Source organism: Phyllobates terribilis, unplaced genomic scaffold (assembly GCF_046119375.1).
Source record: "Phyllobates terribilis strain yellow unplaced genomic scaffold, ASM4611937v1 Scaffold_2__4_contigs__length_985480577, whole genome shotgun sequence".
NCBI classification, from domain to species: domain Eukaryota; kingdom Metazoa; phylum Chordata; class Amphibia; order Anura; family Dendrobatidae; genus Phyllobates; species Phyllobates terribilis.
The window spans coordinates 762,578,792-762,592,137 of record NW_027362762.1 but is presented as its reverse complement, the minus strand read 5'-3'; the positions used below and the strand labels follow the sequence as shown (position 1 = coordinate 762,592,137).

At 39.1% G+C, this 13,346-nt stretch overlaps 1 protein-coding gene across 1 annotated transcript in view; it reads right to left on the bottom strand.

The window, feature by feature from the left end:
• Positions 1-13,346, bottom strand: part of ANOS1 (anosmin 1) — a 345,355-nt gene that overhangs the window by 164,458 nt on the left and 167,551 nt on the right. The window contains exon 5 of the mRNA XM_073667333.1: positions 1,488-1,672. Coding sequence (XP_073523434.1) covers positions 1,488-1,672 — 185 coding nt within the window. The remainder of the gene's footprint in view (positions 1-1,487; positions 1,673-13,346) is intronic.

Sequence of the window (13,346 nt, the reverse complement as noted above, 5' to 3'; positions counted from 1 at the left end):
ATTTGTATTTAGTTTTACCTGTAAAATATTTTAGAACATAAAAGGTTGTGACTTTTTTTTGCATGTAACTACCTTTTAGTTGATGTGAACCCATAAAATGTGTCAAAACATGTTTGAAAAAATCAAAGAAGAAAATATATAGTAACAACTTTTTTTATCACTCTAAATGATTCTGGTTTTAATTCATCGCTAAAGGATCATCCATATAAAAAGCTTAACTTTAACCCCTTCATGACCTTGCCATTTCCCTTTTTTGCACTTTTGTTTTTTGCTCCCCTTATTCCAAGAGCCATAACTTTTTTATTTTTCTGTTCCCATAGCAGTATGAGGGCTTGTTTTTTGCAGTACAATGTTTACTTTTCAATGACACCGTTCATTTTATCATGTGATGCACTGAAAAGCAGGAAAAAAATTCCAAGTGTGTTCAAATTGCAAAAAAAGTGCAATTCCACAATTGTTTTTTTTTTTTTATTTATCATAATCACTATATGGTAAAACTGACCTGGCAATATAATTCTCCAAGTCAGTACAGTTTTTTTTTTACTTAAGTGGTGGAAAAAAAATCAGAAATTTGTAAGAACATTTTTTTTTTTTGATTAAGTTGCCCTTTCCCGAGACCTGTAGTGTTTTAGTTATTTTGGATATGGAGCTGTGTGAGGGCTTATTTTTTGTGCCTTGAGGTGACGTTTTAATTTATACCATTTGGGGTAGATACAATGTTTTCATCGCCTCTTATTGCATTTTATTGTAATGTTGGGGCGGACAAAAAAATATAATTCTGTGGTTTTGATTTTTTTCTCGCTACATTGTTTACCAATAGGATTAATTTATTTAATATTTTAATACATCAGAAATTTCAGAACAAGGCGATACCAAATATGTGTATTTTTAAAAGATGGTTTACTTTTAATGGGGCAAAAGGCTGAATTTAATAGTTTTCTTAGGAGATTTGAAAATGCAATCAACTGATCGCCTGTGCTATACATAGCAGTTCATCAGAACTGCTGAGTATTGTTGAAATTACAATCTCCTATGAAGATCAGCCACGAGCCGGCGTTCACAGGGGTGTCGTAATGCTAGGCTTGGGAGTCATCAGCAGACCCCCACTGTCAAGACAACCCATCGGCGCTCTACGATCACGTGACAGGGGTGATGATGGACAGGATCAATGACACACTTCCAGTCGGAGCATGTTAAGTCCCACAGTTAGTGATTGACAGTGGGATGCAATTGGTTAAAAGCCGTGGGTGGAGCACTGCTCTGCCCGCAACTGTTAAAGGCACGTGATGGCTGTTTAAATCAGTCATTATATGCAGGGAAAGATGAGAGCTCAGCGTGTGAGCTCACATCAAAGTCAGGGACACGACATTTGACATAAATATATCAAAGGTCATGAGGGGATTAAAGACAGTATTATATCTGAGTATTACATGTGTGTTTGTTATTTAAATCACACATAGATCTATATTTTAGTACTTAAAACAGACCTGTGAAATCGTTTGCCATGGTGTAGAATCATCTTCACTTGGGTGGATTCCGTAATTCCATCTTCTCTGAACCACATAGATCACTGGCTCAACAGAAATGTTAAATTTTGAAGACCATTTAATTTCAAGATTTCCTTGTTGAAGTTCACTGAAGCTTAATTCTTTCCTTGGCTTTAGAGGAACACCTAAAACATAGAGAGTCATTTTAATTACAATCATATTATATTTAGAAGTGGCCAGAGATCCAAGACTGATATGTCTGATAATCATTTATTTCTTATTCTCACTTTTGATACAAAATCATTAAAGGGAAGCTGTCACCATGAAAATGTCCTCCAATCTGCCCAAACCATGTTATAGAGCAGGGGGAGCTAAGCAGATTGACATATCGTTTTTTGGGGGGGTTTTTGGTCCAGTGGGCGGTCCTATCAGTTATTGACAGCTCCTTCTGAATGCACACTTATACAAAGAAAGCTATCAATCACTGATAGGACAGCCCAATGGGCCCAGAAAGAGCAGAGGATTAAATTATGAAAATACAGGTTATATTGAGACTTTTCTCAAAAAACTACAGTATATATTAATCTACACAGCTCATCCTGCTCTATAACATGGTGCCTGCAGAGGGGACAGCATTTTCATGATGACAGGTTCCCCTTAAAGAAGTTCTAGATTAGAAAATAGGTTTTGTTTATTATCTAGACACTGCACCAGCCTCAATTATGGGTTCTTTCAGTTAGGACAGCTCAGTCATGTAGTAGAAGCAGAGCTGTATTGACAGACACAAAACAGAGGTGGTGCTGTTTCTTGTCAAAAGTAGACCTTTCTTAATCTCATGACACTCCTTCAATGCAATTGACAATTTTTATGAAGGCCCAAACATTTATATCTAACAAAATCTTGTGAAAAACAATGCTATGTACAGTATTATTTATATACCTATGCTATACCACTTATTGCAGTCTTGATTTTTAAGATATACGGTACATATACTTGACTAAGCACTGAAATGTACATGTTGCTTGCTAGCCAATAATCCTTAGTCCTCACTTTACTTGATGAGCATTATGAACTCTGTCAGGTTGAATTTTCAGACTTTAAACCTTATCCCTAATTGTGATGTGCAATGATTCTGCAATTTGCATGCAGAAATGCCCATCTGGTTTACATTAAGACCCATTGGACTCAGTTGATTGGAAATAACTCAACCTCTCTGTCGAATGTAATTGTCAGCATATGGATTTGAACATCACAGAAGAGGTGAATAAGTACAAGTGCATTTCAATGTGTTCCTCTGTACAACTACCGCCAGGAACACCTAAAACAGATGTGATTTAGTCACTATTTCTTTCCTTATTGTTCTGACTCTAAAAAAATAAATCTGAATAAAAATATAACATTACACTTACAATGCAGGAGAGACGGTGTCCACAGACACCAAGCTTCATAGAGTTGAAACCATTATATCAAAGCAATACCTTCATTTTCAGCGACGGTCTACCTTTTAGCATTATAGCTTATTGATTCAAAATCATTTCATAATGCACAGTATCGTTACAGCATTGGGATCAGAAGTTGATTTTTCTGTTACAGAGCTCCCACATATGTATATCCATAGCATTAAAGGGTTTGTCTCAGATTCATAAATTGGTAAAATTTTAAAGTTTGTAATTTAACTCTTGATAAAAATCCTCCCTATTCTCAAGAACGGAGGGATTTTTTAATTCTATTCTGTACAGCTCTTTGACTTGGTTACCGACCAGCTTGAGTTCATGGTCAATCGTCTGTGCATGGAACGTGCGGCTTGAGTAGACTCTATGCTTTACAATTAGCTTGTACTTGTTATGATCTGCTACAAGAACTAAGGAAAGAAAGGGAATCTGTTCGTACAATAAGACTAAGCTGATTCCCTACGTTGTAGCGGGCGACCTGTTCCTTGTGAACAGACCCGCCTTTGTCCTCAGCTAGTCTGAATGCAGACCTATAGAATAAAGGGAGGGGTCCCTAAAAGAACTAAGGACTGGGACAAAATTGGACACCTCCTAGCAGATGTTGTAGCGGAGCAAAAAGACAAACAGACAAAAAGTACTTAGAGGTCCAAAGGACCAAACGAACTAGAGAGATAGGTACAAAAGCACCTGGTTAGATAGAGAGTCAAATAACACTGGAGTCCAGCAAAGCCAGAAGGGCGGAGCTGGAATAAATAGGCAGCAGGTCACGTGACCAAAATAGAAAAAAACTAACAGGAGAGTTCTAACAGTACTGTTCTGAAGCTGTCCAAATTGCTGGATATGCCCAAATTTAGTCCTCCTGCATTTCTCCCATGCTGCAGAGGCAAGTTTTTGAGAGAGCACAGTTCAGACCAGTAGCGACCATAACGCTGACCCCAACTGTCAACCTTCGGTAGTGCACTGCCCCCAGCAAAACAGAAAGCTAAGAAGCAGAAGAGGGTGCACTTTAGAAAATTCATGAAAGGGAATCTGTCATCACTCCTGACATTTGAAAATTTTGGAACATGTTTTCTTACAGTTCTGCATTTTGCCATTCCTCTGTTATTCTTCCTACAAATTGGTGCATAAATCAACAACTGGGTATTACCAATTCCCCTATTACAAGTGATGTGTGCCCCTAAAGTTTTTCTCTGAAATGCCGCAACGTTCCAGATACAAACATACATGGCTGTGATTGAACAACCAGTGTCTTATACATGCTGCCCACTGTTTAGGCAGCATGTACCTGCTGACAGGCTCCTTTTAAGAATGGATACACATACCAGGGCAGTGGCAATGGTAATAAAAAATCCAAGTACCCCTGAAGTTGGAATACCATTTTACTGTTATAAAGAGTAAACTGATAATGTAAGTAACATTTTGCATGTTCGTTCATCTTTATCTTTAGTTGTTGTAAGTGCATTCTATTGGAATCAATTCTAAAAGTTATAAAAAGTTTGATGATTTGTAAGCAAGTCAACAAAATAACAAAAGTAAATGTGGAATCCTGTCCTAAATAACATTAACATTAAGTAAGGATTCTCTATTTATTGTATTATTTCTTATTCTTTACATAGCACTGATTAATTCTCCATAGAGAGAATATTTTCACCCAAACTGTCTCACGAGAGCAATCAAGTTTACTCATCTCAGATATGCCAACTCAGGACAATAGGAAGCTAATTCCATAGGAAGCAAATTACCTAGTCACTCAGAATGTCTTTTAGTGTCAAAGGAAACAGGAATACCTAAAGGAAACTCATTGGAAGAATATGTAAACTAAAGCAGATAATTTCCAAGTTCGTATTCTCAATCAGAATCCCAAAGAAACAGTCTTAAGGCCCCGTCACACATAACGAGATCGCTAGCGAGATCATTATTACGTCTCGGTTTTGGGATCACTGGAGAGTCATTTCGTGATCACTGGGGAGCTGTCAAATATGCAGAACTTCCCAACGATTTCGGCCGCCCCAGCGATATAACTAACGATCTCGGCGGTCATTGGGACGCTTTCACACAGCAGCTATTTCAACGATCCACACCTTGATAGGGACTGTACTGTGTCACAAAGGCGTGCATAAAATTACTTTTCCGCGCCCCCTCATCTCCGATTGGTGGATGCTACTGCGTTCTGATTGGGTGGCCTGGGTCGCTACAACGATCCGCAAAATCAGGACTCAGTCAAATGAACGGATATCAACAGCCCGGAGAATTCTGCTAGGATCTGCAATCCAGCACGAGGTCAGAAACAAAGGATGGAATCGCTATTCTGTTGCCTTCTTTATGCACGGCGGAAAATGAGAAAGCTGTAGCGACCACCAATCGGGGACGAGGGGCGCGGAAAAGTCCAATTTATGCACGCCTACGCGTCTCAGTTCTGAATCGCTAACAAGGTCGTTGATAAGGTGTCAAATACAGCGATGCACACTGCCCAGCGGGAGCGCAACGACCCAGGAATGGTCCAGGAAGCTTTGTAACGATCAGCGTTCTCACAGCAGGGGCCTGATCGTTGCTACCTGCCAGACGTAACGAGATCGCTAGCGAGATTGCTATTGCGTCACAAAAACCGTGACGTATCAACGATCTTGCTAGCGATCTCGTTATGTGTGACGGGGCCTTAAGTCAACATTTGAGAAAGCCTCAAATCATATATGTAGAATCATTGTACTGTAACTCTGCAGTGTATAGCTTGGGGAATATGATCCAAATGGCAAGATGAAAAATCATATAATGGTTGACAAAAAAACCTAATAGCTCATGCGTTTTACAGGAATTATAAACCTTAATCATTTCCATGCTATGGAAAAAAAAAACATGAGAAGGACAAAATATGTGGGCTCTTTTCAAGAGAAGGACTTTTTATGTATAAGCATAAATTAAGGTTTTTAAGATATTTCCAAATGCTGCATTATTTTGCAGTTTTAGGCATTTTTTATGTCACAAAGGGCAACAAGACAACATTTTGCAGCTAACTTTAAACTGTTGTGCAACCTGAACCTACAATTAGTGAAGGCTATAAAGGGAAGGAAGTGTCAAGATTAAATGGCCAATTTTCTCCACTTCCGAATACAATGTTCAGTAGTCCTTCCTTAGTCCCTATCATTGTGCAGTACCACAATGCGATGTTACATATGGCTACATCTGGAAACAAGAGATTTCTAAACTGTCGTACACATAATTGGCAAAAAACACTGAATAACAATGTATTAACCTACACGGAACCAAAAAAGAGTCAATGTCGCCAGGAAATAACAAATTACAAAATTTATTTATCAAAAAAGACATGGACAGCACGGTGGCTCAGTGGTTAGCACTGTTGCTTTGAAGATCTGGGGTCCTGGGTTCTAATCCCACCAAGGACAACATCTGCAAGGAGTTTGTATGTTCTCCCCATGTTTGTGTGGGTTTCCTCCCATACTCCAAGACATACTGATAGGGAATTTAGATTGTGAGCTCCAATGGGGACAGTGCCAATGATGTCTCTAAAGCGCTGTGGAATTAATGGTGCTATATAAGTGAGTAAAATAAATAAATAAATAAATACAGTGTTAAAAAGAGCCATGCTGATTAGCACTAGCACAGAAGGAAAATTATTCCACAATGTCAATCAAATTAGGTAACAGAATGAGCTCAAACAGAAAAGGGAAAACACATGGGAAGCACATGGATCAGGTAAGGATGATAGTGTAGATATTAAAGTATGTAACAACATGGCAACTGTGTCCACAAGTATGGCTACATCTGTCTATAAAGTATGGACCCATGACTCAGCTAATTACAAGCTTAAATGGGTTTTTCCTTGAACAAAAGTTCATTTTAATCAATAGATTTTGGAAGGACAATATATTCCACAATTAGATGTGTGTAAATAAAATGTTCCTGTGCTGAGATAATCTTATAAATGTGCCCCTGCTGTGTACTGTGTAATGGCTGTGTCTTAACATGCAGGAAAATGGTCTGATCATACCACAGCTCCTGGGCAGGGGGGGAGGGTGTATACAGCCTGCTGTAATGTCTGTATACATTTTTTCTCCCCTCTCTCCTGCCCAGGAGGTGTGGCATCATCAGACAATGCCCCTGTATGATCAGACACGGTCATTACACACTATACAGAAGGGGACATTTATAAGATTATATCAACACATCAATATTTAAACACATTCAATTGTGGAAATTATTATTATTATTCCAAGATCTAGTGATTAAAATGAACTTTTGTTCATGAGAAAACCCCTTTAAAGGCCAAAAATTCTAGTATAGTAAGTTAAAGTTATAGGCAAATTTGTAAATTTGTCAATTTTGTGGGGCGGAGGAGCAAAGTCTACCTATTTACTCACTTCTTAAAATTTACTCCAGGACCTTGAAATACTTCTTACAGAGCCACTCCTTAGTTGTCCTGGCTATGTGGGTTGGGTCATTGTCTTGCTAGAAGACCCAGCCACGACCCATCTTCAATGCTCTTACTGAGGGAAGGAGGTTGTTGGCCAAAATCTTGTGATACATGACCCCATCCATCCTCCCTTCGATATGGAGCAGTTTTCCTGTCTTCTTTACAGAAAAGCACCCCTAAAGTATGATGTTTCTCCCACCATGCTTCACGGTTGGGACCGCATTCTTGGGGTTGCAATCATCCTTCTTCCTCCTCCAAACATGGCAGATAGAGTTGATACAAAAATATTCTATTTTGGTCTCATCTGACCACATGACCTTTTCACATGGCTCCTCTAGATCATCCAGATGGTCATTGATGAACTTCAAATGGGCCCTGACGTGTGTTGGCGTGAGCAGGGGAACCTTGCTGTCCCTGCAGGATTTTAATCCATGACGACATAGTGTGTTACTAACGGTGATGTTTGAGACTGTAGTCCTAGCTCTCTTCAGTTCATTGACCAGATCCTCCAGTGTAGTTCTGGGCTGATTCCTTACCTTTCTCAGAATCATCCTTACCCCACGAGGCAAGATCTTGCATGGAGCCCCAGGCCGAGAAACATTAACAGTCATCTTGTGTTTCTTCCATTTTCTAATATTTGCACCAACAGTTGTTACCTTCTCATCAAGCTGCTGCCTGTTGTCCTGTAGTCCATCCCAGCCTTATGCACGTCTATATTATTGTCCCTGGTGTCCTTAGACAGCTCTTTGGTCTTGGCCATGATGGAGAGGTTAGAGTATGTTTGATTGAGTGTGTGGACAGGTGTCTTTTATACAGGTAACAAGTTCAAACAGGTGCAATTAATACAGGTAAGGAGGGCTTCTTAAGGAAAAACTAACCTGTCTGTGAGAAACAGAATTCTTGCTGGTTGGTAGGTGATCAAATACTTATTTCATGCAATAAAATTCAATTTAATTATTTAAAAATCATATAATGTCATGTTCTGTTTTTTATTTTTAGATTCTGCCTCACACAGTTGAAGTGTACTGACGATAAAAATTACAGACCTCGCCATTCTTTGTATGGGGGAAAACGTGCAGAATCGGCAGTGTATCAAATACTTATTTTCCCCACTGAGTGTATAAATATATCCTGCCTCCTGTTTGACCTTGCACTCCCCCCATTTAACCAGCAGGTGATGTATATTCTATTCTACCAGCACATTTAAATTGTAGGTGTTTCAGCCCAGAAGTGACATGTTCTGTCCAGAGTTATAGGCTTGTAGCCCAAGAGAGGCATGTAGGCAGAGTAGTACCCATCAGATCGGAGGTCACCTTGCAGCGGTTGATGGGCACACATGAATTGGCCAATTTATGCGCTAAGAACCTCCATTTTTTGTAAGTAAAGCTCATTGAGTAATAACACAGTTTAAATCAAATGGTTTTATTGTCTTTATGTATTTTGGCCATAATGGAGTGCTGCTGCGTTTTTTTTTTTTATATATATATATATATATATATATATATATATATATATATATATATATATATATATATAGAACAGACCAAAAGTTTGGACACACCTTCTCATTTAAAGATTATTCTGTATTTTCATGACTATGAAAATTGTACATTCACACTGAAGGCATCAAAACTATGAATTAACACATGTGGAATTATATACTTAACAAAAAAGTGTGAAACAACTGAAAATATGTCTTATATTCTAGGTTCTTCAAAGTAGCCACCTTTTGCTTTGATGACTACTTTGCACACTCTTGGCATTCTCTTGATGAGCTTCAAGAGGTAGTCACCAGAAATGGATTTCACTTCACAGGTGTGCACTGTCAGTTTTAATAAGTGGGATTGCTTGCCTTATAAATGGGGTTGGGACCATCAGTTGTGTTGTGCAGAAGTCTGGTGGATATACAGCTGATAGTCCTACTGAATAGACTATTAGAATTTGTATTATGGCAAGAAAAAAGCAGCTAAGTAAAGAAAAATAAGTGGGAATCATTACTTTAAGAAATGATGGTCAGTCAGTGCGAAAAATTGAGAAAACTTTGAAAGTGTCCCCAAGTGCAGTTGCAAAAACCACCAAGCGCTACAAAGAAACTCGCTCACATGAGGACCGCCCCAGGAAAGGAAGACCAAGAGTCACCTCTGCTTCTGAGGATAAGCTTATCTGAGTCACCAGCCTCAGAAATCGCAGGTTAACAGCAGCTCAGATTAGAGACCAGGTCAATGCCACACAGAGTTCTAGCAGCAGACACATCTCTTCAACTGTTAAGAGGAGACTTTGTGCAGCAGGCCTTCATGGTAAAATAGCTGCTAGGAAACCACTGCTAAGGACAGGCAACAAGCAGAAGAGACTTGTTTGGGCTAAAGAACACAAGGAATGGACATTAGACCAGTGGAAATCTGTGCTTTAGTCTGATGAGCCCAAATTTGAGATCTTTGGTTCCAACCACCGTGTATTTGTGCGACACAGAAAAGGTGAACGGATGGACTCTACCTGCCTGGTTCCCACCGTGAAGCATGGAGGAGGAGGTGTGATGGTGTGGGGGTGCTTTGCTGGTGACACTGTTTGGGATTTATTCAAAATTGAAGGAATACTGAACCAGCATGGCTACCTCAGCATCTTGCAGTGACATGCGATTCCATCCGGTTTGCGTTTAGTTGGAATATCATTTATTTTTCAACAGGACAATGACGCCAAACACACCTCCAGGCTGTGTAAGGGCTATTTGACCAAGAACGAGAGTGATGGGGTGCTACGCCAGATGACCTGGCCTTCACAGTCACCAGACCTGAACCCAATCGAGATGGTTGGGGTGAGCTGGACCGCAGAGTGAAGGAAAAAGGGCTAAGTATCTCTGGGAACTCCTTCAAGATTGTTGGAAGACCATTTCCGGTGACTACCTCTTGAAGCTCATCAAGAGAATGCCAAGAGTGTGCAAAGCAGTCATCAAAGCAAAAAGTTGCTACTTGGAAGAACCTAGAATATAAGACATATTGTCAGTTGTTTCACACCTTTTTGTTAAGTATATAATTCCACATGTGTTAATTCATAGTTTTGATGCCTTCAGTGTGAATGTACAATTTTCATAGTAATGAAAATACAGAAAAATCTTTAAATGAGAAGGTGTGTCCAAACTTTTGCTCTGTACTGTATATATATATATATATATATATATATATATATATATAGAAGCTTTACTTTTTGCTATTTAGATCCATTCATCTCTGCTCAACTCTGTATTTTGCTATTTTTAATATATTTGTGTCTTGTAAGTTATTTATATACCTATTTTTGATTACTAATTTAATTACCAATAACATCATTACAGTATATCCCTTTATTAGTGTTTGAATTAGTATATTTTTGGTTTTGGGCTGTTATATTGTTGTTTCTATCTTTTATGGGCTCATTCATTTTCCTTGATATATTTTAACACTTCGGGCATTTCCTTCTTTTTTTCTTTGTTTGTTTGCTATTATTTATAAAAATCTGCCTTGTTCTCAGCATGTAATGTAAGGCCATACATAGATACACTCACAAAGTTCAAGTGTTAAGAAAAAATTGAAGATTTCTTCAAGCATTTGGCTTTAGATTCTTTTGTACTCTTTTTTTCATTGAATGATATTGTATCCTTTTTTTCAGATGGAATGCTAAAATCTTCATTATGCTGCCATTGTGAGTAATGTGAAGATAGCAACACAGTTAAAGCTAAAATGGTGACAGCGTTCTCTGCTTTCTACAATGTCTATTTGTTAGAAATGTCCAATACAAATACTCTTACTCCTAGCAATATTCTTACTCCCAACAAAAATGAAAGGGCTGATTCAACAAGTCGTTTGCACCAGAAATCTGGTTTAAAACATTTGTTTTTTTTAAGCCAGGACCAGTATCCTTTTTAGAGGGGCAGAGCTTAGCAAGAAGTGGTCATAGCCAGATTTATGCCAGAAAGGTAGTATAAATTAGGACATAAATGTACTCCAGTCAATTAACCCCTTTACAGCCCATGACGTATTAATACGCGTCAGTGCCCTGGGCTTTAAGAGCCTGACCCGTATTAGTACGTCATCGCGATCACGCGCGCACACAGGCTGTGCGGGCGCGATTGCCGCCGGGTGTCAGCTGATTTTAACAGCTGACACCCGGTACTATGTGCAGGGAGCGGTCCCGCACCGCTCCCAGCACATTAACCCCCGCATGCTGTGATCGAAGTCGATCGAAGCACTGAGGTGGCAAGGGGAGGTAATCGGTATACTCACCTCCTCTTCCGGCCTCCAGCGCTGTCTGCCGTGGCTTCCCGGGTGTTGCCATGATGACCCGATGTCGTCATGATAACATCCGGGTCACCAGGCAGCAGGAACATTGTTGGGTCATGCGCAGTGCACGACCACACAATGTTCTCACTGTGCAGCGCTGACTGCCTGCATAGCACAGGGATGGTGCTCCATCCCTATGCTGTGCAGGCGATCAGAATAAAAAAAGTTAAAGTTCCAGGGTGGGACAAAGTAAAAAAGTGTAAAAACTCTCAGAAAGTGAAAAAAAAAAAAAAAAAAATTGTAAAAATATAAAAAAAATAAATAAAAAAAAGAATCCACCAAAAATAAAAATATAATGTACCCGTCAATAAATATTATTAAGAAAACAAAGCAAACAAACAATAAAAGTACACATATTTGGTATCACCGCGTCCAGAACGACCTGACCTATAAAACTGTCCCACTAGTTAACCCCTTCAGTGAACACGGTAAAAAAAGAAATAAAAAACAAAGCAAAAAACAATGCTTTATCATCATGCCGCCAAACAAAAAATGGAATAACACGCATCAAAAATACGAATATAAATAAAAATGGTACCGCTAAAAACGTCATCCTGTCCTGCAAAAAACAAGCTGCCAAACAGCTCCATCATCCGAAAAATAAAAAAGTTATAGCTCTCAGAATAAAGCAATGCAAAAAAATAATTTTTTCTATAAAATAGCTTTTATTGTGTAAAAGCGCCAAAACATAGAAAAACAATATAAATGTGGTACCGTTGTAAATGTACTGACCCAAAGAATAAAGCTACCTTATCAATTTTACCACACGCGGAACAGAATAAAAAAATAAAAAAAACAATTCCTGAATTGTTGGTTTTTGTTTATTCTGCCTCCCAAAAATCGGAATAGAAAGCGATCAAAAAATATCACATGCCTGAATATGGCACCAATAAAAGCGTCAACTCATCCCACAAAAAACAAGCCATCACATGACTCTGTCTGCCAAAATATGGAAAAATTATAGCTCTCAAAATATGGCGATACAAAAACTAGATTTTACAAAAAATGCGTCTTTTAGTGTGTGACAGCTGTCAATCATAAAAACCCCATATGATTCTGGTATCACTGTAATCGCACCGACCCGAAGAATAAAGTCGTCTAATCACTTATACCACACGAGGAACGGCGTAAAAAATAAACTCTCGGGTTAGGGTTGTGCTAGGGTTAGGGTTGTGCTAGGGTTAGGGCAGGGGTTGGGGTTAGGGTTGGGGTTGGGATTTTTTTCAAAAGTAAGAAAAAAAGATGACGATATGGCGACTAGTGTTGAGCACAAGTGCTCGCTACTTGAGTTTGCATCGGGTGCACTGGTATGGATTGAGTATCATGAGTATTTGAGTGACATGCTCGAGTCTCCACCCCATATGCTTCGCGGCCAAAAAAACTTTGCGGGGATTGCCTGCCATGCACGAGCGATCCCTGCATGCTTTTTTTTGGGTGTCTAATAACCGTGAAACATCCGGGCGGGGACTCGAGCATGTCACTCGAGCACACGCAGTACATGGTGCATACCTGAGTACCCGATGCAAACTCAAGTAGCAAGCACTTGCGCTCAAGACTAATGACATCTTATTCAATATGATGACCTAATGTTATCAAATTCTCTGTCGTACCTCTGGGTTCAAAATGTTCTCTATACCCCTTGATAAAATCCTTGAGGGGTTTAGTT